We start from the raw sequence: 23,014 nt of genomic DNA, 5'->3' as shown, positions 1-23,014 counted from the left end.
GAAACCTTTTCAAGGGAAACGTTATTCAGCATTTACATCAGTGCCGCTACTGATGTAAATGCTGACTTATAAAACTTCCAGCAGGACTGGGAGCCTATGCTGCATGCCTGAATATCTTTCAAGTGAGCCTAAACACAAATAATTTGTGAGGCTTTTGCATCTGACCATTACTGTCTTGGGAGGAGGATTTAAGGAGTCTCCCTGCACTGTGTGTATCAGAGACGTGAGAGGTTGAATCTCAGGTAGAATGAAGCTATATTTTAAAGACAAAGTTCCCAATTAATTCTACTTAATGCAAGAGAATTAGGAACCTGCTGATGTTGGACCATGGCATAGTCCATGGTGAAGGATAGTGGCCAGCCCTTTCCCCTTCCAAAAGAGAGTGTAGCTGATCTAAACTCCACATACTTCCTTTACTCCTGGTGACTGCCAAAAGAGCTAAAACTTGGCTCCAGACTTAACAATAGCCACTGGATCCTGCAAATCACATACTATTAATCTAGCCATAAACATCCAGATGCCTTCTGAAGGTTTTACATTTATCTGGATGTTATAGGAGCAACTCATGCATCTGTGTATGTACAGATCTGTATTTCTGTACATAGCTAATAGAAATTTGTTGAAGAATGACAAGTGAAATATACACCAGCAGTCCTGAGTTTTATACTTGTGCATCCTTGGGTGTCTGTGTGAAGAAAGATTCATTGCAGGATTTAGGCCCCGAGGAACAAGACCAAAGAGTAGATAACTTTTGCATTCCTCATTGTCCTACAACTATGAAAAAAGAACACAAACGTAATAAAGAAAAATTACCTAAAATTCAGGCAGATAAAACCAGTAGAAAAAGAATATTAAAAAAAAAAACCTCAAGAAAATTAATAAATATTCATGAAAAGCTTTCATCAGTCACCACAGGAGGGAAATACTAATTTGAAATAACAATAAGAAAACTTGAAAAGGCTTTAAAAGCAGGGAGGGAAGGAGCAGCACACCCTCTGCTCCCATGGGCTCCTGCAACCAGTGCATGGCTGAGCTGTGGCAAAGGGTTTCCCCTCTAGCTCAGCCTCCTCTGGAAGACATAAACTGTGTGTGTTTAAAACGTGCATACTTGGCTCAAACCTAACAAAGTACCCCTTCCGTCTGAATTCTCCCTTGAGTTCACATCATAGCAGCACAGGAAAATAAAAAGGAGCGCTAATCTATCCTACAGTTTCCAGAACAAGGACTCCGGGCAGGGGTTTGTGAGTGGATTTGACAGATGTATGAGCAGATGGTGAGGGACACTCCCTGAGAGCAGCCGATTCCCAGGCCTCCATGTCCAAAAAATATCTTTTCATGGATAATGTGATTTTCAGAGGGAAGAAGTCCAGTGCTCGTATCTCACACTTCTCGGTCATTTCTTGGATGCGATGGGGTTGTGTGGAAATGCTTGACTTCAGAAAAGAGCTGGCTGGTGACAATGTGCCATGGAGCTTGACCTGACCATTACAAAACCCAAATTTGCAGCCCCACAGTTCTGTCTTTCAAATTTCTCCATGGCTGCATGGCTACAACTGGCAGCCGGATTGGGATCACCTTCTGTTTGCATTGGGTGTGACATACTAGGCCTGTTTCGCCTCTGCCAGAATGCACTGTGCAAAATAACATATCCCATGAAGTATCCATTTAACTCATGCATTTCTGTACAGCCCACACACCGAAATACATCATGTCGGAGCAGAGCTGATGCTTTGCTAAATATCTGTGAGCGCCTGGTGAACCCCTGTACTGAAGATGACAGTGTGAAATGGAGGTAATGGGCTTGTTTTGGGGTTGGTGATTTGACTCAAAACTGTGCTTTTCCGATCAAACGAGGCGGGAGCTGGGAGAAGGTGGTTTTGTGATCTATCACACAACTAATGGCATGTGTTCAGCTGCAGCTCCCCGTTTCTTAGCGGGGGGGAGGAGGATCCACATGGGACCCTGCTGCTGCCTTGCTGGAGGGTCTCGCTTTTCTCTGCCTGGTGGATACATCCTTGGTATATTAAATGACACCATGATGGGATGCACAGATTGCACAGCTCCCGAGGCAGCAGCTCCACCCTGCCACCCTGCCATGCTGAAGCCCTTGATCAGACAGTTTGGAGCAGCACACAGCTGAGGTGGATCGGGCGAGGGGCCACATTAACAAGAAACAGCCCCAAAATCCTCCGGTACGTGCAGAGCGAGAGAGGGGGTTTGGGGCTCCCGTGGATAGGGGGGGCTCCTGAGAGTAAGTTTGATGCGAGTTCACCCAGGGGAGAGAGGGAACAATAGGCGATGGCTTCCCTCAACGCCAGCCCCCAGCACAAGCATCTGTGTCCCGGGAGGCACCGGCCTGAAAAGCCGGGGAGGAAACGAGGCTGCTCGCCGAGGAACCGGTGGTGCCGGTGGGCAGCCTGCGGGGCGAAACGTGCCGCAGGAAGCGGTGCCTCCCCCGAAGAGAAGCCTGGGGACTCCGCTGGGGGTGTGGAAGTGCTGTCGGGCTGTTTCGGTTGCAGTGCGATTGTTGAAGGGTCCCCAGCAGGGAGAGACCCTCCCACCCCTCAGCTCTTCCCCAGCACCGCCGGGGGACTGAAACGAGGTAAGGGCGGCTTCAGCCCTGGGGAGGTGGGCTGCGGATGCGTCTTTCCCTCGGAAAGGGGGCTTGATGTGGAGGGAGGCCATCCCAGAGGGGCAGAGCGGCCGGGCACCCCCCGGGAGTACAAGGCGGCGGGGAGCGGTGGCACCCAGGCGGCAGCGCGGGCGAGGGGAGGCCGCCCCTTCCCGCCCCAGTGGAGGGGGCTGCCGCGATTAGAAGGCTCTAACATGGAGGGGGAGCTAATGGAGGGAGGGCCGGCGCTGGGGGTGAGGAACCGCCCCGGGATGGCCTGAGGGGGGCACGACGGCGGCTGCGGGGCTCCCGCCTCGGCCCGGCGGCGGAGGGGAGTCCTTCCCACCTCCCCGCAGGGCGGAGGAGACAGCAGCGGGCAGATCCCGCTCTCGGCCCGGCGCTGACTCCGGCCCCCTCGGAGGGAGAGGTTCTCCCTCCCCAGAGGGTAAGTGCGGGATCGCTCCGCCGGAGACGAGCCCCGCGCCTCCCCCCGGGGCCCTGAGGAAGTGCCGTAGGGCGGAGATGCGGGGTGGGGGGGCCCTGCGGGAGGGATGGCAGCAGCTCTGGGCGGGGAGGACAGGGGGCCTCTGAGGTGATCCCAGGGCGGGGGGAGAACGGGTCCGGCAGCCCCTTGGGGCGTTGGGGGCCGCCTGGGTCTGGGCTTCCCTCTCTGGGAGGCGTCGCCTCTTCAGGGTGCCCCGAGTTAGCCTTGAACTTGCTGAAGAAGCAGCAGTGCCGGCAGCCTGAGCGCGGCACCAGGTAGCGGTACCGCCGCCGTCCAGGCTGGGTCCTCTCTCAGGGACCGACCGTACCTCAGTGCCCACGGAGAAGACGCACCAGTAAGCCGTGTGGCCATCTGCTACGGTAGATCTCCGGTTCCTGCGGAGAAAGAAGCGCTCAGTGGCTTCAACACACCCTGACTGAGAAAGTGATGCATCCACGGGGGGAGATGAAACGATTTAACGTGCCCTCCTCTTCCTCCTTTGTGTCTCTCTACAGGAGTCTGGACTGCCCTGCTGAGTTTTCAGAGTTGTAATGGCTGAAGTTGTTCAGTGGGAGACAGCTGGAGGCAGAACATGGTCTAGCACTTACACAGTGCCCATGATTTGACCCACAGCCGCTGCCTTCACTGGGACCACCAGGATGGGGAACAGTGGCTCAGCCGTGAAGGTCTGCACAGATCACCAAGGAGGCATCAACTGGCTGAGCCTGAGCCCGGACGGCCAGCGCTTGCTCACGGGTAGTGAAGATGGCACTGCGCGGCTCTGGAGCACTGCTGACAGCCAGTGCCATGGCCACTTCCAAGGTACAATGGTTTCTGTTCACCTAGCTTTTGAGTCTGAAGCATGGCACAGGCCACACAGCATGTTCTGGTCTCTTTCAGTCGCTGCAGCCTGCCTGGCAGCCAAAATCATGCTTGTTTTTGTTTTGTGGGTTTTTTGAGTATTTGTTACAGTAATGTAAAGCAGAAGCTGTTTCAATCCAAACAGGTTACTAGTGCTACTGAATGCATAGATCCATTTGTCTGAGGGTGGGGAATGTAACAGTTGTTCAACTCATGTCTCTTTCTGGAAGCTGTCTGGTTTACACCCTGATGAAATACTGTTTGTTTGTTATTGTCTCTCTCCCTTTCTTCTATTATTTCTTTTCCTTTTAATCATGTCATTTTCCAGACAATCTTTATTTAGACCCTCTTGACCCAGAAGTCTAGAAAGAAACTCCACAAAACAGGCTACTTCTTTTCCCCCACATTTGACACACAGAAATGTTAATTGCTGGGTTTTTTTCTTTTAAATTGCTTTTGTGTTTTAAGCAACTTCTTTCTTATCCTTAAACTAGCATCTCATTTCAAAAGAAAATCTGTAGAAAGTGTCATGCAGGACTCAGATGTGAATTAATGATGTTTGTATTGTTGCTCGTTCATGTTTTCTCTTCACACACACACACACACAAACAAACCCTCTTAAATTTGGAATTTCTAATCCTTTTTTTTTTTCTCCGAAGAAGAAATTACATTGCTGTAGTCATTGTTTACTTTCTTGCTTGTTTTTGACTATGGAGTATTGTCTTTTTTTCTCCACATCCTGCCATGGTTCTGGCTCCTGAAAAACTCAGTGCATTTGCTTTAGGCTTAGAAATCCCTTTAAACCACTAATGAACTTTTAACTAGAAAGAGAAATAAACTGGATAATGTTCAGAATGTGGTCTATGTACTGATAATGTCTGGTGTGTAAACTCTAAAGAAGGTTGTCTAGATGGTTTTGTTGAATCAGATAATTGTGTTTTATATTTATGCACACGTAGAGCTGTTGTGTAAATGTGTGTTGTACAAGCTATAATTATGAATAAACCTGTATCTATAACACAGTTTCAAGCTTCTACCACAGCATAACCAGCAGACTTCCATGGTGGCTGCTTTTGACCAGACCTTGTCTGCCACAGGGTGTTTTGGCATCCTTTGTGTGGCTGAGTATAACTGATGCTTAAAATCTGACTGGCAGACTTTGGCTCAATAACCAAGATGCTTTTTTGATCGTCTCAGAGCAGGATTATTTGATGATGGCAGAACAATCCTTGTGGTTGAAACCTGTCCCATTTAAGCTGCATGCAAAAAGTTTTCACAAAGTTGTGAGGGTTAGCATAGGTTTGCCTATAGCCCTGGTGATCTTTTTAATTTGTGTCATCTGGTGAATTTGCTTAAAGGGAAACAAGACGAACATTTGTAATGTAGATTCTGGTTTGCTTTTGAACTACAGGAGTTGTAGTAAAATCTACTTTTTTGCAGTCAGCGAAACAAAGTTTTACTGGGCAGTCCGCTTTCCTTCAGTTTTTTTACCATCTCTTTATTCTACAGTGTGATTCTGGTCTTCCAATATCTTTTTCTGTCCATCTGTGTCTCTTTAATCACATTTGTCCTTATATTTTTTCTTTTCTCCTCAAATAATAGTGTTATTTAAATCACGGTAGGGCCCACTGCCTTCAACCAAAGTCTGGGTCTCTCTTTTGATAGTCATTTAAGAGGAAACAGTTCTGATCTTGAAACTTTGCAGTCTAAATAAATAAAACAGAAGAGTGTAAGATAATACTATCCCAATGATTAGATGGGTTACAACAATTTCACACAGGAGATGGACAAAGCTGGGACTTGAATCCTAAGGTGATTTTTAAATGCTGTGCATTTAGTAGCAAAATTGCACACCTTGATAAGCAACAACAAAAGTTTAAGGTTGTAGTATTGATTTCTCTTCAATTGCATTACTCTGGTTTTCAGCCTGAAGTTTTTAGAGTAGCAGTTGTGTCTATTTTTATTGTAACTGTAGAGTCCCAGCGTACTTAATTTTGCTCTTATTCTTTCTTTTTGTGTCATTTCCTTAAAGGTATACTGATAGCTTGACAATTGTGGGGTTTATTCATGTTATTATTAGTCATGATGGGAAAAGCATTGGCTGACTTTACCAGATACATTTTATTTTTTTTTTTTTGGTTGGTTGGTTGGTTGTGTTTCATCCTGCTTGGACATTGAAACTAAACTTGCTGGTAAATATCATGTCTTCCTTTTTTCATGGTTTCATGCTTTCATTTAGGACTGTTTGTGTCCTGACAATCAATGGGCTGGGTCAAAATGCAGCCTTTTTTCCCTGACTTCAGGAAAAAGAAGCAAAAGCATTTCTTTTTTTAATAAAATAAGCCTTTTTTAACTGGTTTTAAATTTCACTAGTCTGAACTTAATTACACTGATGTTAATTTAGGTCATTATAGTTTTATAATACTGTTCTGTCTACCTGATTGGTGGAACTGTACTGTTTTACTCTTTCACTTAATCCTTACCTCAGTGAAGCAGAGTTTTCTGCTGTTAGTTAAAAATGTGTTTTATACAAATCTTTAAATGTGAAGAACATGGTGGTGCACTTTAAAACTAGAGTTTCATTCTGTTTGTTTGCTGTATTTTTCTTAGTTAAGGTGAAGAGTTTGACTAGTTTGTCCTGCTTGCATGCACTGTGATTGAATTTGTTTCCTTTGTTATTCCTAGGACATGAAAGCTACATCACCTTTTGCCACTTAGAAAATGAGGCTGCCTTTACGTGTAGTGCCGATCACACCATTCGAAAGTGGGATGTGATGACAGGTCAGTGCCTGGCCATTTACCGAGGACACACATCAATTGTTAACAGGTTGGTTCTATGAAGTTCTTCGTTGTGTTCCTGTAATCTGTTATCATGTATATTGTCATTTCACTGCAATTCTCCATTACTACACTAATAAAATGGGTTGTGTAAACCTTTGAGTTCATGCTACACGTGTTCTGTGCTGTAATGATTAGTTTTCCTAGCAACAGTGCTGACACATCCATAGACAGCAGATAGGAGAGAAATGAAAGGCACACAGCAGGGGAATTGAATCTAGGGCTAGGAATGAAATTCCAGAAGAAATTACTCAATTGATAACAGATGCTTCTGATAAATAGATTTAAAAACATCATGTCAAGCCTTTGTGTATCAGTAAGAGGGATAATGTCAGGACTTTTTCTGGAATTACTATTCCTGTTTGTGAAAATGAAGTTTAATATTAAACCGACTGTGTGTGACTGATTAGCAAGTCAATTTGAAGTGCCTCCTAATAGTTGGACTGGATTTAATTAATGGCAAATAGATCAGTCTGAGGTTGGTTGTTCTTTTCTTTTTTTCTACATTTCTTTTTTTTTTGTGGGTGGATGGGGTTTTTTGTTCCTTACTAAACTCAAAACACATATGATGTGTATCTGGATTCTGTAAATAGTTAGGAAGGCTGGCTCTGTATTTGGCACTGGCCTGATTTTTTGCTTAAATCAGCAAATGGAAATATGTTCCCTATTCATATGACTTTGTTGTCAGTTTGAAAGTTTTCAGAAGGCCAAACTCAGCTGGCACAGATGACAGATTGCGATGTTCACTATCTCTGGTTTGGGAATATGAGCTGTAGAGATTTTTCTGTTGCATGTTCATGGAGGCTGAGTAAGTTGAATACTTGAGCTGTAATCTGATTTGCTCTTCAGTTATGTAACAAGTGAAGTACTCTTGCTCTTTTTTGAGATCCTGGGCTAAGTGAAATTAGGTGTATATGTTTTTTTCTTGCGCTCTCTCTGATGATGGACAGGTGATTTTCTTTGCACACTGTCAGTTACAAGTCAGGTTCCTGCAATGTATTTTTTCTTTTTTAATTCCAAGGTATTTTCATAGGCTTTTATAAATAATTATTTATAAATACTAATAAATAATGATCAAGAATGAGTTTAAAAACAACCAAACAGGAAACACCCAAAACAACAAGCTCTTAGCTAGTATGTGTAACTTATGAAAAGTACCTAATGGTCTTGCTGGACAAGATTTTGGAAAACCACAAAGCTACAGTGCTGCATCCGTGTACCTGAATACCCGAATAAGGGGTCTTAATTTTAAAAGTAGGAACAGGGAAGTTTCTACTTTTCTACAGTTTTCTACAACAAAAAAGTTGATGAACTGTGTGTATTAAACAGTGACACTGAATTGGGATTACCTATGTTGTGTTCATGCTATTGTTTCTAACTTTAGGATGCTTGGGATTGAAATTGTGTCAAAAAATTGTCATGTAAAAAGAATTATATTTTCATACATGCAAACTTTGGTTTTTATTGCAGGATCCTGGTTGCCAAAGACTATCTCTTTAGTGGCTCCTATGACAGGACGGCGCGCTGCTGGAGTGTGGACAAGGAGAAACAAATCCAGGAATTCCGGGGCCATCGGAACTGTGTCCTGACTCTAGCTCACTATTCCTCCAGGGATGTTCTTGAAGAAGAGGAGGAAGAAGAGGAGGAGGAGGAGAAAGTAAGCAGAGACCTCCTCGTGACAGGTAGCACAGACTGCACTGTTAAGGTCTGGTGGGTGTCCAGCGGGCGCTGTTACCAGACTCTGCTGGGACACACTGGGGCTGTCTTATGCCTTATACTTGACGCACCAAACAGGGAGCTGTTTTCTGGCAGCACGGATTATACCATTCGAACGTGGAATATTGTCACTGGTGAGCAGTTGAAAGTCTTCAAAGAGCATCAAGGATCAGTAATTTGCCTAGAGGTAAGAACAGAGTCTTCAAGAGCTATTTGAAGGGAGAGGAGGGTATCCATATCCTAACTCATGTGGGTCTTAGTTGTCTTTTATTCATAAAACAGCTCTTCCAAGACAGGTTATAAATGGTAAACTTAAACATTCATGTAATAACAAAATACTGGTGTTCTATGGTGTTAAGACAAATCCTGTTTTAACACTTTCTGGTGTCCTCTTGACTTCTAATGGCTATCTTGGTCTCACTTGTAGTTCAGTATCTGTTTCAATGTCCTAGGTCTTGAAACTCATGGGTCGGTTTGCTGGGAGGACTGTTCATCTGAGTAGGATTGTGTACACAGGATCACCAGATTTTGAAGAAGAATAACCTGAGCAAGTAAACAAACACAGGGTTGGGTAACTTAAAGAGGGGAGAGGAAAAAAATTCTGAGTAAATAAGGTAATTAAAAAAAAAAAAGACAAAACCAAACCAAAGCCCAACCCAGCATTGTGGGTGAAAGATAATAGGCAAGCATAAAGCTGAAAGAAATTCTGCTTTAAAAAACACAGACGTAATTTCAGGAAAGAAAGGAAGAAAGAGGTGGCCAAGAAAAGAAAACAGGCAAGGAAAATGGAAAAGAGAAGTAGAGCATGGGGAAGATAAATTGGGAAATGATGGAGGAGAGAGGGGAAAAAAATGTGACCTGAAAAACTATACTCTGTTTTTCTGTTTGCAGTATTTTACTGGTGCGTGCTGCCAGATTTGTTAATATTGCAGAGGAGAGGAGGAGGTTAGGTAGATGAAGGAAAAGGGGAACAAGCACTTGTCCTGTACACTCTACTACCCACCAGAAAATGCTAATAGTAGATTTGAAGAAGGTGTATGATGGTCTACAACTTAGTTTCAGGTCTGCAAACCTTAAATGTTTGTAGATATGTGTCTGTTTGAAGTTAATGCCAATAGTTTTTCTCCCTACTCTCCTTGTCTGTGTTTGTTGACCCTAAGTGCTTTTCCTTTAAGGAGGTTACAGTGTGTGGTTTTAATAGTTGTTTAATAAATGTTGCCTTTGTTTCTAAAGAAGGTAGACACAGCTGACACTAACAGTCTAAAAATCCGATAGTGCTGAAGAAATTCTATCTTCCTTTGTTTTTTGGAAAGAGGGAAAAAAAAAAAGCCACACACAATCATGTTGCCCTGGAGTAATGTTTGTCTTGCTTGGGTAAATTCTCAGCGTTAAAGCTTGTTTTTATGATATTGTGGTAATGTATTTTGAGGATGCTCAAGTAAATCAAATCTGTTGCTGTTCTTAGTTTCACGCTATGTTTTGTTGTTTAATTGTAACCCTTCTTCAAGGCACAGATCGGCAGCAAAAGAGCTTGTTTTAATTTAATTGGGTTCTTGCTAAAATTGTTACACAAAACTGGCTTGACCCCCTCTCAGAAGCCTGGGAAATTCAATTACACTCTTTGAATGCTCAAGAATGAGCAATGCTGCTCTGCTTGTGAGCACAGTGTTAAACAATGGATTTAAACAAACAGAACTTCTTGTAGGGGATAGGAAAAGCAAAAGCAATACATGTATTTGGAAAACCTGAAGAATTCAAAGTACACAGGACTACTGCTGCCAAGGCTGTGCTGGCAACAGTCTTGGACAGATCTTCTTCTAGCTCTGAGTAACTGGTAGCCCCTCACTTCTCTCATCACCAGTTGATGTTTGAGGCTAGAAGAGTCCAACTGAGGTACATACTGCCCCCACAGAGAGCGTTTGGTTTCTAGTCCTCTAAAACTTACCCAGCTTAAGCAGTCACTCTACTGCTGTTGAATAGCTTTAGGCTGTCGATCTTTCCTAATTCCTCCCTCTTCCTTACTGGGTTCAACACTAGTCCTTCTGTTCCACTTGGCTGCCTCTCAGCACAGCCCACGTGGTATTTTCATTCTTTTAGAAAGGGGGCAATCACCAGAATCCATACAAAGATGTTGAAACAGAAGGGAAACTTCCTGAATAGAGGTGTTTGGGTTGTTTTATTTTTGTTTTCTTCTCAAAAAGCTCTTGAAGCCTTTTTTTCTTTGTTTGCCTAGGGCTTCATAGAGACAGTATTGCAATCTGTGATAGTGAGTTGGGATAGTAGTTTTCAAACTGTGGGTCAGGAAGGACTTGGAGGTAGTTGCGAGTGCTCACCATAGCTAGCAGACATTTTTAATTGTTGACAGTAGTTCATTTTCTTCAGGGCAGAAGTGAGCTGCTAATTACACCAGATTTTCACTCCCTTGTCCTGGAAGAGCTGAGTTGGTACCAGCAATTAAAGGCAGTTACCTGTTCTCTGGGTGGTATAATGCTTTTGTGGAGAGAATAAAGGGAAAAAAAGACTTATTTTCATTTTCTGTATTCATATAAAGATCCCTCAGGGAGGGTGACCTTTCCAGAAGTTTGAGAAATGCTCAGTGTGATCTCTCATCCTGGACACAAATCAGGAAAAATTTCGATATTGAGACCATATTTTTCCCAACTTTAAAAAGCACTGTTACTAACAGGAATGCCCTAGGGATGTTCTAAACTGCTGCAAATTAGGTCTGGACTGTTAGTTGTCTCCCATTACTTTTCAGTAAATACCAATAGTGTCACTGTAGCAGTGAATGGAAATTCCTGGAGCATCTTGAAGGAGTGTTTCATATTTTCCACCTTGCTTCCTGCAGTGTTGGTGTGTGAAAAGTAGAGGGGTGATGCCACAGGGGTGTCTGGATTTTGAACATTTCTCACTTGCCCTGAGATCCTTTAGGTGGTATTGCCAGCTAGGGTAAGTTGAGAGGAGCCTGAAAGCAACTCTTTATCTAGCATGGCAGAACAGAAATTGTTGGTGAGTTTTCAGCTTTCTCTTTTCACCTGTCTGTGGTGGTCCTGCATGGTGGAGGAAAGAGGGTGAGCTGTTCTGATACTCTCCAGAGCTTGTCCTATTGTCTTGGGTCAAGTCTGTTGAGGTTATTTACCAGTTGCATGTGGTCTGCTGCCAAAGTAGCTTCTGCTGCAGGTACCAGCTTATTCTGATGCCATTCTTGTCTTCCTTTCACTACCTAAATTAGACTCTCAGAGGTTTTTGACAGGAGACTTTCTATCTGCAGTGGGGATTATGTGTGTGCTAGTTGGTTAGGCAGCCTTGATTACTGTCATTGTCAGGCAAGGTAACTAGCAGTGGAGCAGCCAGAACTCATCTCCTGCAGTGCATTGATAGCTTGGCAGGCAAGGGACAGCAGCTGTTTTCAGTGCTCCCTCTTCACATAAGAGCCAATAATGAGATTTTAGAAGAAGGGGTGGGAAAAAGTAAGGGTGGGCTGAGTATAATTACACAGCTCATGCTAATTCTTCCACTTAAAAATTTCAGGCCTGGCTAAAGACCAATATTTGCAATTAATTTCAAACATGCATTTCCATTAACGTGACTGCCTGCAATAGGCTAAATAACCCTGACTTAAATATTTACTTGTATATGTTTTTCTAAATGTCTCCAAAGTAGCTTTGCAAACTATTCTCAAGTATTGTTCTGCCTCTTGAGTATTTATCAAAATTATGCTGCCAAAAGCTGGCAGAGAGAAATGATCCAGCTTGGAATTTAGCTTGGATCCTATAGCAAACATTCATGCAAGAAAAAAACCTTTCTTGCAAAAGGAGTCTTAAATGAACATGAGTGGGCAAAGGACTTGCGCCTCGTTTTCCTGCAAAAGATCCTTTGTTTGGACCATTCCCTGTAGTTGCCTTTTAAAGCTGACTAGAAGAAAAGAATGTGTTGAACAAAGCCATTGCCTGAACTCCATTTTTATGTTTAACTGTTACGATCACAGGGACAGAATTTTTTTCACACCAATTAAATTAAGTGCATTAAAATAAATTTAATTTTTTTTTGTAATTTATGTCTGTATTTATTGCATAACTCATCAGAGAATGAAACTCAATTAGAGGAATACGAATGCGTACAACACCTGTAGAAAAGAAACGTGTTGCTGGGACCATTACTTTGCACTGCAGTAAAAAACCTGAGAAATGTTCTCTTAACAGCCAGGCCAAAGAGCTCATTCTAGATGGAATCTCAGGAAAATAACCAATTTTCTTGCCCACAGGGAGTTTGTTAGCTCGTTAAAATGAATGTGGTTTGAATGTGATCCTGAAAGTCTAACTCAGCTGAAGGCTTACATATTTGTAAATTGAGTTTGGTCCAAGTTGGTGATTTTTAACTTAGAAGTGATTGTAAACAGAAGACCCAGCTGGCAGGCTGTGGGAATACTGACCCCCATGTGAAGAATACCCTGGTAATGGGACATGTGGTGGCTGATGTGAACACATTGTGAAGTTCCCAGGAGCCGCTCTGAGTGCAGTGATCTTCAGAAAGAGAATGTGTTCAAATCTAGAGAGCCAATTGCCTCTCCTTAGATGAGGGTTAAATTGTTTCTTATAGCAAAGGTTAATTGGGAAAGAAAAGTCTATTCCTATAAGGCTGAAATACCCACTAAACAGCTCTTTTGCAGGTATATTTGGCACTTACACAGGTAGAAATTGTCTTAAGCTGCTGCATATGGTGAGTTCAGCCAAGCTTGTGGAGCAATAGGGTTGTGATTGTCTTGAGAGACCAACCCTAGATGTGATCGTTTATTTTGGTCAAACTGTGGTGTGTCTGATAACTACAACCAAGGTTGGTGTGCATAAACCTAGCAAATTTTAATAGTGAAACCTGTAACTACTTCGGTGTTTGCAATCTGTATTTTGCTGCTGTTGTTGCTTTGCAGTCTGACTGAACTTCATGGAATAGAGCATCTCTGGTACTTTGGCCTGAGGATTAAGACAGATTTACTCCATTCATATGTCTCATTGTTTCATCTGGTTCAAAGCAAAGTCCCTCAGAGTAATGAGAAAAATTAACAGTCCAGGATTCCAGATATCAATGCAGTGGTTTTTTGCTGTCTGGCTGAGGCTTTAGAACTGAACATCTGACTGCCATCAGTGTTTTAGTTCTTTTGAAGCTACTTGGGTTTGAAATGTCCACTCAGCTCATTAGTATTTGAGCTGCAAATCTGTTCTGTGTTGTCTGCTCTGCTACAGGTGTCCTTGACTTGCCATGCTTTTCCTTGTCAGGAGCTTTGTTGGGCCGTCAGCCAAAGTGAACAAAATGTCCAAGAGCCAGCCAAGGAAAATACAGCTTTGAAAATATCACCACTTCTCCAGGCAGTTGCAGATTGGAATATGTAGCTGTTTGTTCTGGTCATTTTTAAATCAAGACTTGACAGTCAAGGCTGCCATGTCTGTGTTGTTGGGGCATAGCAACATCCTTTGGCAAATCTGAACAAAGGCTCCTGAGAAGAAGTACTGATTTGACATGGGTGAAATTGGATTGCGGCCTCTGTCTTGCTCATCTCAGACAGAATCCCATTTGGTTTTCATATGCTGTCTTGACCGGTTCCAGGGATACTAGCTGTACCCATCCAGGGATGCACTGTTGCTTGTCACAGCTGCCCTGAAGCACATAATGTTGAAAAGGACAGTTGTGGAAAGGGACGGTTGCAGCCTGGATCAGCCTCTCAAATCAGGGCTGCACTCTGGGATTTGGGCAGTCAGAAGTTAGGATGCTGGAAATTTCAAGTCCTTCTTTGGGTGGACTTCAGTTGTGTTATATGATGATTCCCCATCTATAAAGTAGGGAAGGTATGTACTTTAAATTACACAGAGGGTGAGGCTTGCTTGTAAGGTGCTTTGGCTAGGGGAACAGTATATGATGATTGTTAGTATTTTGATTAAAGATAGATATCTGAAGTGGTGTAGTTTAGGCTGGAGTTGTAAACTAGACCTATCTTTAGTCAAGTGAGGGAGGAGTCATCTCACCTAAATTGGTACAGATGGCTGCAGCTGAGAAGGTTGTCCTTGTCAGGCAGAAACAGCAAGTTTTAAGGCATGATCTGTTTCAGACATCTCCGTCAAAATAAGATGAGTTGTACCCTAGACTGCAGTGACCTTAAGGGGACTATCTTACCTGTCAGCATCGGCATCGATTTAGGTGAGATGATGCCTGCATCATATTACTAAAGGCACATCTGATTTGTAACTTCAACCTGAGCTGATAGCTCTTGATGGCTTTCTTCCGTAGTAGCTTTTTCGTGTTCTGCATTTTAAAAATACCATGGAGATGAGAGGCTGTGTGGCAGTCAGAGCTTGTACCGGGTTTGGCTGTTAGCTGTGCTGCAGGCTTAGTTTGTGGTATCCAGTAGATTGTTTAACCTGTTAGTAATTCTGTTTCCATGCAAAGCTGAGAATCCTTTGCCTGCTTTAACCGGTGAAGAGGAGGAAGGTGCATAAAAGCATATCATGGGGTAACCTGGGTAGCACAGAGCCTTTGAATTTAAGATATTTGCTGTGCCAGCCATCTTACTGTATCTGTGACTGGGCATCAGAAAGCCAGCCATACCCTGAGCCCCGTCAAAAGGAGTGTGACCAGCAGGTCGAGGGAGGGGATTCTTCCCCCCTACTCTACTGTCATGAGACCTCCAGTACTGTGTCCCAACAGAAGAAGGATGTGGACCTGTTGGAGCAAGTCCAGAGGAGGCCATGAAGATGCTGGAGCACCTCTCTTACGACAGGCTGAGAGAGCTGGGCTTGTTCAGCCTGGGGAAGAGAAGGCTCCGGGGTGACCTTAAAGCAGCTTCCAGTGCCTAAAGGGGCCAACAGAAAATCTGGAGAGGGAATTTTTACAAGAGTATGTAGGGATACCTTCCTTAAACTGAAGAAGGTAGATTTAGGTTATATATTAAGAAGTTGTTCTTTACTAAGAGGGTGTAGAGTCACTGGAACAGGTTGCCCCAAGAAGTTGTGGCTGTCACATCCTGGAAACATCAAGACAAGCTTGGATGGGGCTTTGAGAAACCTGATCTAGTGGAAGGTGTCCCTGTCTGTGTCAGGGGGTTGTAACTGTATGATCTTGAAGGTCCCTTCCAAGCCAAACCATTTAGTGATTCTGTGGCTCCTTAGATCCTGGTGCTATAAATTACCTTAGTCATTTAACACATATAAATTACCATGTAATTTAACACATTTTTATATCTAGCAAATTGGTAAATCTAGGCAAGCTGCAGTTTTTCTGTTTCACTTCAGCACTGATACAGCCACTTACATGCAGAAGTGAAGCAGCACAACCTGATGTACCATCAATACAGAGAGGCATCTACCTGCAGGAGGTTGTAACTTAGTGTTTCCCCTTTTTCAGTGAGTGGGTTGATGGTGCTAATAAGATGTCTGAAAAAGAAATGCAATGACTTGGCTGAGAAAAACACGGCAGGGTCTCAGCTCAAAGCATCCTCTTCCATCTAGCAGGTGCAGCGTGACAGTGCTCTTAATGCCATTCAGGTTGAGCCTAGGAATTAAAAGTCGCGTTAACTTCCTCAGGCTGTCTGCTGGTCATTTCTGCTCTGTCCTCATCGAGATACAGTATTAATGCCATTGCTAAAATAGCTTACAAGTAATAGGATGTGGCATTTCAAAGTATTGCTGGCTTTATCAGTGGCATGATCCATGTCAAGTTGATCTGTCATTTGTTCTGCAGTTGTTATCTTTGAGATGCCTGAGAAACATCAGGGGTTAGCACTCTGCTGGTCCTTTGAACCTTCTGATCTGTGTGCCTAGAGGGCATACAGGTATCAGTACTCCTGCAAATTCTCTGGGGAGGTCTGGGTTCTCCCTCCTGCTTCTCCATCCTTTTGGTACAGAGGTTGGTGCAACTCAATGAAATTCAGCTCTTAACAACAGCCTGTGGATTGCTGTGAGCACGTGCGATGGCTGGCTGCCCTTATAGTACTGCCTTTGGAGGTTGGGCCAGTACTCTGCTTGGAGGAGTGTGCAGTCAGAGCTGTATGTGATAATGGCTAGTAAAACCTTTAGCTTGTTTTCATTAGGTGAACATAAAATCCAAGATTTTTGCCTGCACTGTGGAGAGTTTCCCTTCCGAGCTGCAAGTCTTTGGGTAGTTTGTTACTGTGTACTGGTTATAGTCTTTCACAGGTTGGTTGTTTTCTCTCTGTCTTGGCTTCTCAGCTGCAGTCCTCTCTTTTGTCATTCTTTATCATGTCTGTGTGGAATAAAAGCCAACCTCTGCCACTAGTGAGTTCATGCAGTGTGCGGGATGACTTAGTGTGATGAGGCACTGTTCTTTCTTGGGATTTATAGGCAGAGTTGTTCTAAACAAACAGCAGAAGGCAACCTGGTTAAAGGTGTTTAAAAACCATCTGTAAGGATGGTTAATTATTTAATAGTTCGATAACACAGTCTGAAAAGACTTGTGGAAATGCAGATACTAAACAGTTCAGGGAAGAGTTAGTGTTCCCAGGTACTGGCCTTGTGCAGAGGAATAATGTTAAACCCTGGTTTATGTTGCATAGGATTTCATTTTTAATTTATTTTTTTTTATTGCTATTCAGCATTGTTCTGAAATTTTGGTTGTAATTAAAACTCATATACTGATAAGAGTTCTTACCAAAAATGCTTTGCAGAAACTACACTGCTGGGGTTTTTTTTGAGGCTATACTAATGTAACTGCTCATGGAAGTAGGGTTAGGATTGTTAAGCTCACTGAAATCCTGCCTGCTTACACCAGCAGATGGGCTGTTTGTTTATCTTCTGAAACATGGGAGATGTTTGCAAGGTCCAAAAGTCATTGGGAGATGCAACTGTGAAGAATGCAAGGTTGGTTTTGCTCATCATCCCTGTTTCAGGGTGTAGTTGTTGCTCTTTGTGACAGGCTGTTGGGTTGGAAACCATGATTTCAGATGAGTCACTTTGGTGCCATTCTCTAATGAACATGCCTGAAAGACTGTTGATGTTTTTTTCTCTTCCTTTCAGCTAGTGAATCGGCACTTGTATTCAGGAAGCGCGGACAGGACAGTGAAGTGCTGGTTAGTAGACACTGGGGAGCGAATCCAAACGTACAAGGCTCACAAACACAGCGTTAGCACTTTGAAATACCATGCTGGGATCTGTAAGTTGCCTTTCCTATGTTCAGCAGTCCCCTTCTTACTATTAGTTTGTGATTAAAGGTTGTTAATAGAGAATACTGTAATTTTGATGGCCTGTGAAATTCTCGCTTTTTACAGCAGATTTATGTTCAGTATCAACAGTATCAGCACTGGGTCCTTCATTAATGAGCCTTCTGGAGCTGCATTTTCTCAGTGTTGATCCTGCTTCAGACTTGACCAGACTCTCTAAAACCATCAAAAAGAAAGTTTAGGCTCAAACAAAAGTCCTATTATCTGAGACCACCCTACCAGCTTTGCAGCTTTCTCTCTCTTCCCCCTCATCCTACCACACTATCCCTGCCATACACTTACATTATTTTCCATAACACTCCCTTTTTCATTTTTTTTTTTCTCAAAATGCAGGCAGTATTGCGACATTTAGTCTCAGACCTGTGCAGGATATCCTGATAGTGCAGTACAGGTGTTCACAGGATTATTTAAGAGCTCATTTAAAGTTAAATGCAAAAAGGGAGAATTGAATTGTTCCACTTGAAGGGTAGACAAAAATGTCTAAGTAGAATTTAGATGCATTTTAATTCTCAAAAGAGGAAATTTGCACTTAAAAATTTACATACTATGATTGTATTATTATGATACATTGATCCCTTATTTACACAGTATCTAATAGCTTTGTTTCAATTAGAATTACAAATACATGTTCACAGGATACCAAATTTTGGAGCTAGTGTAGCTTAAACTTCTATCTGTTCGCCTGGGACAGAGAGATCAGCACTGTGTGTCCATTCTCTCTCTTAAAAATGCTTCAGTCTAAATGGTGTTTGTTAGGGTTTATATTGAATTTGCACCAGCACAAGAGCATGCAAAGAATCTCAGCTGAGAAGTGATGACTTTCTGTTAGAAGATCTTCAATCTGTTGCTTGCTATCTGATCAGGACCCAAAGGCTCATTGCCCCAAAGAGTTTAAAGTCTAAATAAGAAAATATAGTTGAAGAATGAGAAGAAAAAACAAGTATGGGCTTCCAAAATGGATTTATAGTGTACAGGGAGTCCAGATAAATCTGAGAACTAATCCTTAAATCATCAGGATGTGTTTCTAGTGGCTCTCCTCAGTCTGCTTGTGTAATTAATAGCATGGGGAATATTAAAGCTGATTCTCAATCTAATGTACTTAATGATATTATGTTGATACTCTCCTACAGTATGTGCACAGGCATTTAAAATTTAATGCAGTTTATATATTTTCATGTTGCAAAACCTCTGAGGGAACATTTAAAACCTTTTCTCCCTCCCAGGGGTACATGAAATTTAAGTAAAAATAAGTTGTTGATTTTACTGTTTGGTTATTTGTTTGTTTTTTTTTTTCACAGGTGGTGTATATATAAGCATATGTTTAAACGCTAAATCTAGGTTAGATCAACAGCTCTCCTTTGAAAGTCAGAGGTGCAAAGAGGCTTCCTAAATATAGAGTGACAATTCAAAAGATATAAAGGATGTCTGTCAAAAGCAAAATCCTGGTAGCAATAGCTCAAGTAAACTGACAGCTGCATGGTAGAAACATCTCTTAACTGGTTCCCACTCTGCATGTGTGTAATAGTATTAAGTGATTCACATTCACTGGAAAGAAAAAATACCTGTACCTTGTTCCCTGCTTTAGGTTGTTGTTACTCATGTGCAGAATGGGACACGATGCTTTTTCAGGGTTGTGTGGGCAACTGAATTTATAGTGGCCCATATAAAATGACATTGATTTTCCACATCCAGATGCTTCTTGAAGGTGTATGCAGGAAGTATCCAGCCTCCTGCTGTTTAATTTGAAGTTGGAAAGCTTATGGCAGTAGGTAGCCTGTTCTCTCGTCCCTTGTAGTCCTGAATTTACTGGTGTGGTAATTTCTTTGCCTCTCTTTAGGAATCCGGTGCCTGACTTCCTCCAAAGGACAAGGAAACTGTTGTCTTCAGGCACTTCAGTTTTGTAAAAACCTTTCTATGCTAGTGGCTTTTGCAAAGGCATGAAATGCAGGGAACAGTGAACATATTGCTTGTTGCAGTTCTAAAATATTTATCTGTAGATAAACTTAAGGAGTTTGGGTTAAGTGAAGGAAAGTGACTGTTTATGAAGACAGTTTGAAAGCCTTAAACACAAATATGCTCCTTTTTGGACATCTTGCTAAGTATAAAATCTAAATATTTAACACTGCCTTACAGTTTCTGGATGCAGAGATTCTGGGGATCTGATGTGAAGATCCTGAAGTGTTGATAAATTGGTCTTTGAACATGTTAAGACACTGTATGGAAACCTGATGAACAGCCCAAATCCCTGGTCATGCTTAATCTACTTAACCCTCACCCCCTTGCAGCACATGCATGATGTAGCATGCAGAGTTATAGCCAAAACCTGTAAATAATTCAGTGCCATACTGAAATGGAGGTTATAGCCTGGGCCTTGAATCACTTAAAAGCTCTACTGCTTGCAGAGATCCTAAGCTGCAGGAGTTAGTGGAAGAAATCTACCACGTTCAAAGAATTTATGAAGCTTCTTGGAAAAGCTGCCTACACATGCCACTCACCTCTGAGGACAGATTTAACTGTAGTGTTTCAACAGATGGCCCTACCTACTAGTAGTGAGCTTTTGTTTGAAATGGGTAAGAAATGTTTTTGTAGGTTTGTTTTAATGAAGCTTAAGCCGAATTTGTATCGTTAGTGTGAGAGGGGGAAAGGCTGTTCCAGTGGTTTGCAGCTTTGCTGTACAGATGCTTCTGCTACAGCAGAAGTGATGAAGGTACTGTAGTACTGAATAGAAACCTGGAAATAACTACAGTAAAACAAACGGAAGGCTTTAGTAGAAACCCTTAAAACTAGGCAGGAGATAAATTGTCTGCTTTGCATTATTGAAGAATGTTTAGGAAGGGAGATGTAGGTGGAAAAGCAGAAACAGAAATGTGTAGGAATTTCAGGCGTAAGGCAGTTCAGTGTTTTGAAAAACACAGTGAAAATCATAGGATAGTTAGGGTTGGAAAGGACCTTAAGATCATCAAGTTCCAACCCACCTGCCACACACAGGGACACCTCACACTAAACCATGTCACCCGAGGCTCTGTCCAACCTGGTCTTGAACACCACCAGGGATGGAGCTTTCACAGCTTCCTTGGGCAACCCATTCCAGTAAAATGATCTGAACTTGCTGTAATGAGAAGAGAATCAAGCCTAAGAATGCTATGTTGGCCTCCTTTGTGAAGTAGTTTTACGTATATTGTTGAACTTGCATGAACTGACCATAGGCGGCTGCTCACATCTGGCCATGTGCTGTGTTGTGTGGTTGCATTGCAGTGTTCACAGGAAGTGGTGATGCCTGCGCAAGAGCTTTCAATTCCAAGAGTGGTGTCCTGCAAAAGATCTTTCGAGGACACAAGTTCATCATCAACTGCATCCAGGTCGGGAAGGGGTTTCTTTGCTGGGATTTTGCATTTCCAATTGTTCCCTTGTTGTTTTGTGGGAACTGGTGTGGCTGGCTGTTCTGTGTGTCATAGATTGGATGTTGTTCTAGGATAAGATGAAATGTAGCAGACTTGAATATTCCTCCTGCAATTTTAGGTAAATTTGCTAATAGTGAGGATAAGTGAAACCACACACTGGGCCACCAGAGACAGCCCTATGTCTATGACTGAGGTTTTTCAGGTCAGGTTAGACAAGCAAATGTAAGAAATGAGACAGACGTAACTGATCCTGTGTAGGGGCATGGAATGGACTCTGGCCTTACAAGACCCCTCCTGTTAAAGACGCTGGTGTTTGCAGTGCTTTAGGGGGAAAAGAAGGTTTCTGCCTTCTCCAAGCAGAATAATAAATAGCATTATCCTTCTAACACCCTGGGCACGGTATCCATCAGCCACTGAGAAGTGGCGATATGAATGTGATCTTTAGTAGATTAGTGAGGGGAGGCTAGGGCTGTGTGGTGCTTCCTGCTGCTGGAAGCCAGCCGGCTGGTGGGATACCGGCTCTTGCTGCCCACTGCTGGAGACTGCAGGCACCTGCAACCACAGTGGACAGGCGAGCACAGGAAGGGAAGATGATGGAGACTAATACTGGGGGAAGGTGAGGACAATTGGAAACGTTACCAACAGCATCAAGTGTTTCATTAAGGAAAAGGAACTGCAGGAGGGAATCAAGTCAAATTACTGCAGGTTTGGAAGAAAGAACAACTAATGCTGAAGGAGAAATCGTTCCTATGGTTTACTGCAAAGGAAGGAGGGAAAGGGGAAGGAAAGCTTTTCTGACACACACCCCCTCCCCCCCCCACTGCTCCCGATTTCAGTGCCTCCTTAAGCTTTGTCTTCAAAATCAGCAGTCTGAAACCAGCACAGAAATTCCCAGCTACAGCCTACTCTGACACTGAGTTTAGTTCCCCATTGGTTTTCTAGTGGGTTTAGGTTATAAATAACTCTTGCTGTTTATATTTTATGGCTCTGTGAAGTGGCTGAGAAATGAGTCCTGGCTTGGTAATGGCTCATCCCGCTTCAGCAGCTTTCGTGATAATTTATACTGGCTCTTCCAATGAGCCATCAGGCCGCAAGTGTTGGGATCAAGCTGTGTTTGCTCCAAGTTTTGACTAATTGTGCCGATTCTAAGCTGTACGGTTTGGTATTAAGTGTAACCCTGTTGTTCCAGATCCACAATGAGTTGCTCTACACAGCTTCCCATGATGGCACGCTAAGGATCTGGGACATCCGAGGAATATGCAAGAGAAACAAGAGGCGTTTGAAGAAGGAGAGGTCTGCCCAGGGCCGGGGCTCTCAGAAGGGAAGTCTGTCTCGCCTCTTCAATAACAAAGTCGGCTGCATGGTACAGCAAGAAAATGGGGAACATGAGGCTGTTGAACTGATGTGACCCCACCGCAGACTTCCCAGGAGTGACCAAAGCTGAACCTTTTGTTTTATGTACCACTGTGTCCATGTAAACCAGAACTTGGAAAGAGATGGGAAGGCACTTTTGGGAAACCTCTTTTCCAGGAGCCAGGATTCTGTGTCAGGTGGGCTCAAGTCTGATTCTGTTGCTGCTGACATCTGAGCAGCACTGGGGGCAGGAGGGACTGCAGTGTGCTTCAGGTCAGGTACCTTGTGTGTGTTTGTGTGTAATTAAGAACTGTACTCACAACTGCTTGTTTTCAGTTCCCGCTGGCACAGAGATGCTGCACACTTCTGCCTGTCCAGTATCTAGTAAGAAATGTCTCCTGTTCCTGTTGCCCTCTCACATGCCCTCTGTTCAGACGACTGGAGATATGAAAGGTGTGATGCAGTACAACTACAAATCCAATTTCCACAATTGACCTTCAGGTCAGTTTTTTGCCAGTATGACCATT

The 23,014-nt window shown here is 43.1% G+C and overlaps 1 protein-coding gene across 2 annotated transcripts; it reads left to right on the top strand.

The window, feature by feature from the left end:
• The first annotated feature begins 2,787 nt into the window (after positions 1-2,787).
• Positions 2,788-22,691, top strand: WDR86 (WD repeat domain 86). 2 transcript variants are annotated; one of them, XM_061348724.1, is made up of 7 exons: positions 2,788-3,056; positions 3,611-3,917; positions 6,642-6,783; positions 8,265-8,697; positions 17,531-17,666; positions 20,989-21,092; positions 22,324-22,691. In XM_061348724.1, exons 2-7 carry the CDS (start codon positions 3,755-3,757, stop codon positions 22,540-22,542), a joined length of 1,197 nt encoding a protein of 398 aa, XP_061204708.1. In that variant the 5' UTR covers positions 2,788-3,056; positions 3,611-3,754; the 3' UTR covers positions 22,543-22,691. The 2 variants fall into 2 exon arrangements, with proteins under 2 accessions (XP_061204708.1, XP_061204717.1); XM_061348733.1 differs by lacking the exon at positions 2,788-3,056 and adding an exon at positions 3,191-3,370.
• The last annotated feature ends 323 nt before the right edge of the window (positions 22,692-23,014 follow it).

This window comes from Neopsephotus bourkii, unplaced genomic scaffold (genome assembly GCF_033783945.1).
Source record: "Neopsephotus bourkii isolate Nb327-2 ecotype Australia unplaced genomic scaffold, CSIRO-AGI_Nbou_v1 NB_53, whole genome shotgun sequence".
Lineage (NCBI taxonomy): Eukaryota > Metazoa > Chordata > Aves > Psittaciformes > Psittacidae > Neopsephotus > Neopsephotus bourkii.
Note: the sequence above shows the minus strand (reverse complement) of the source record. Positions and strands in the feature narration are given on the sequence as shown.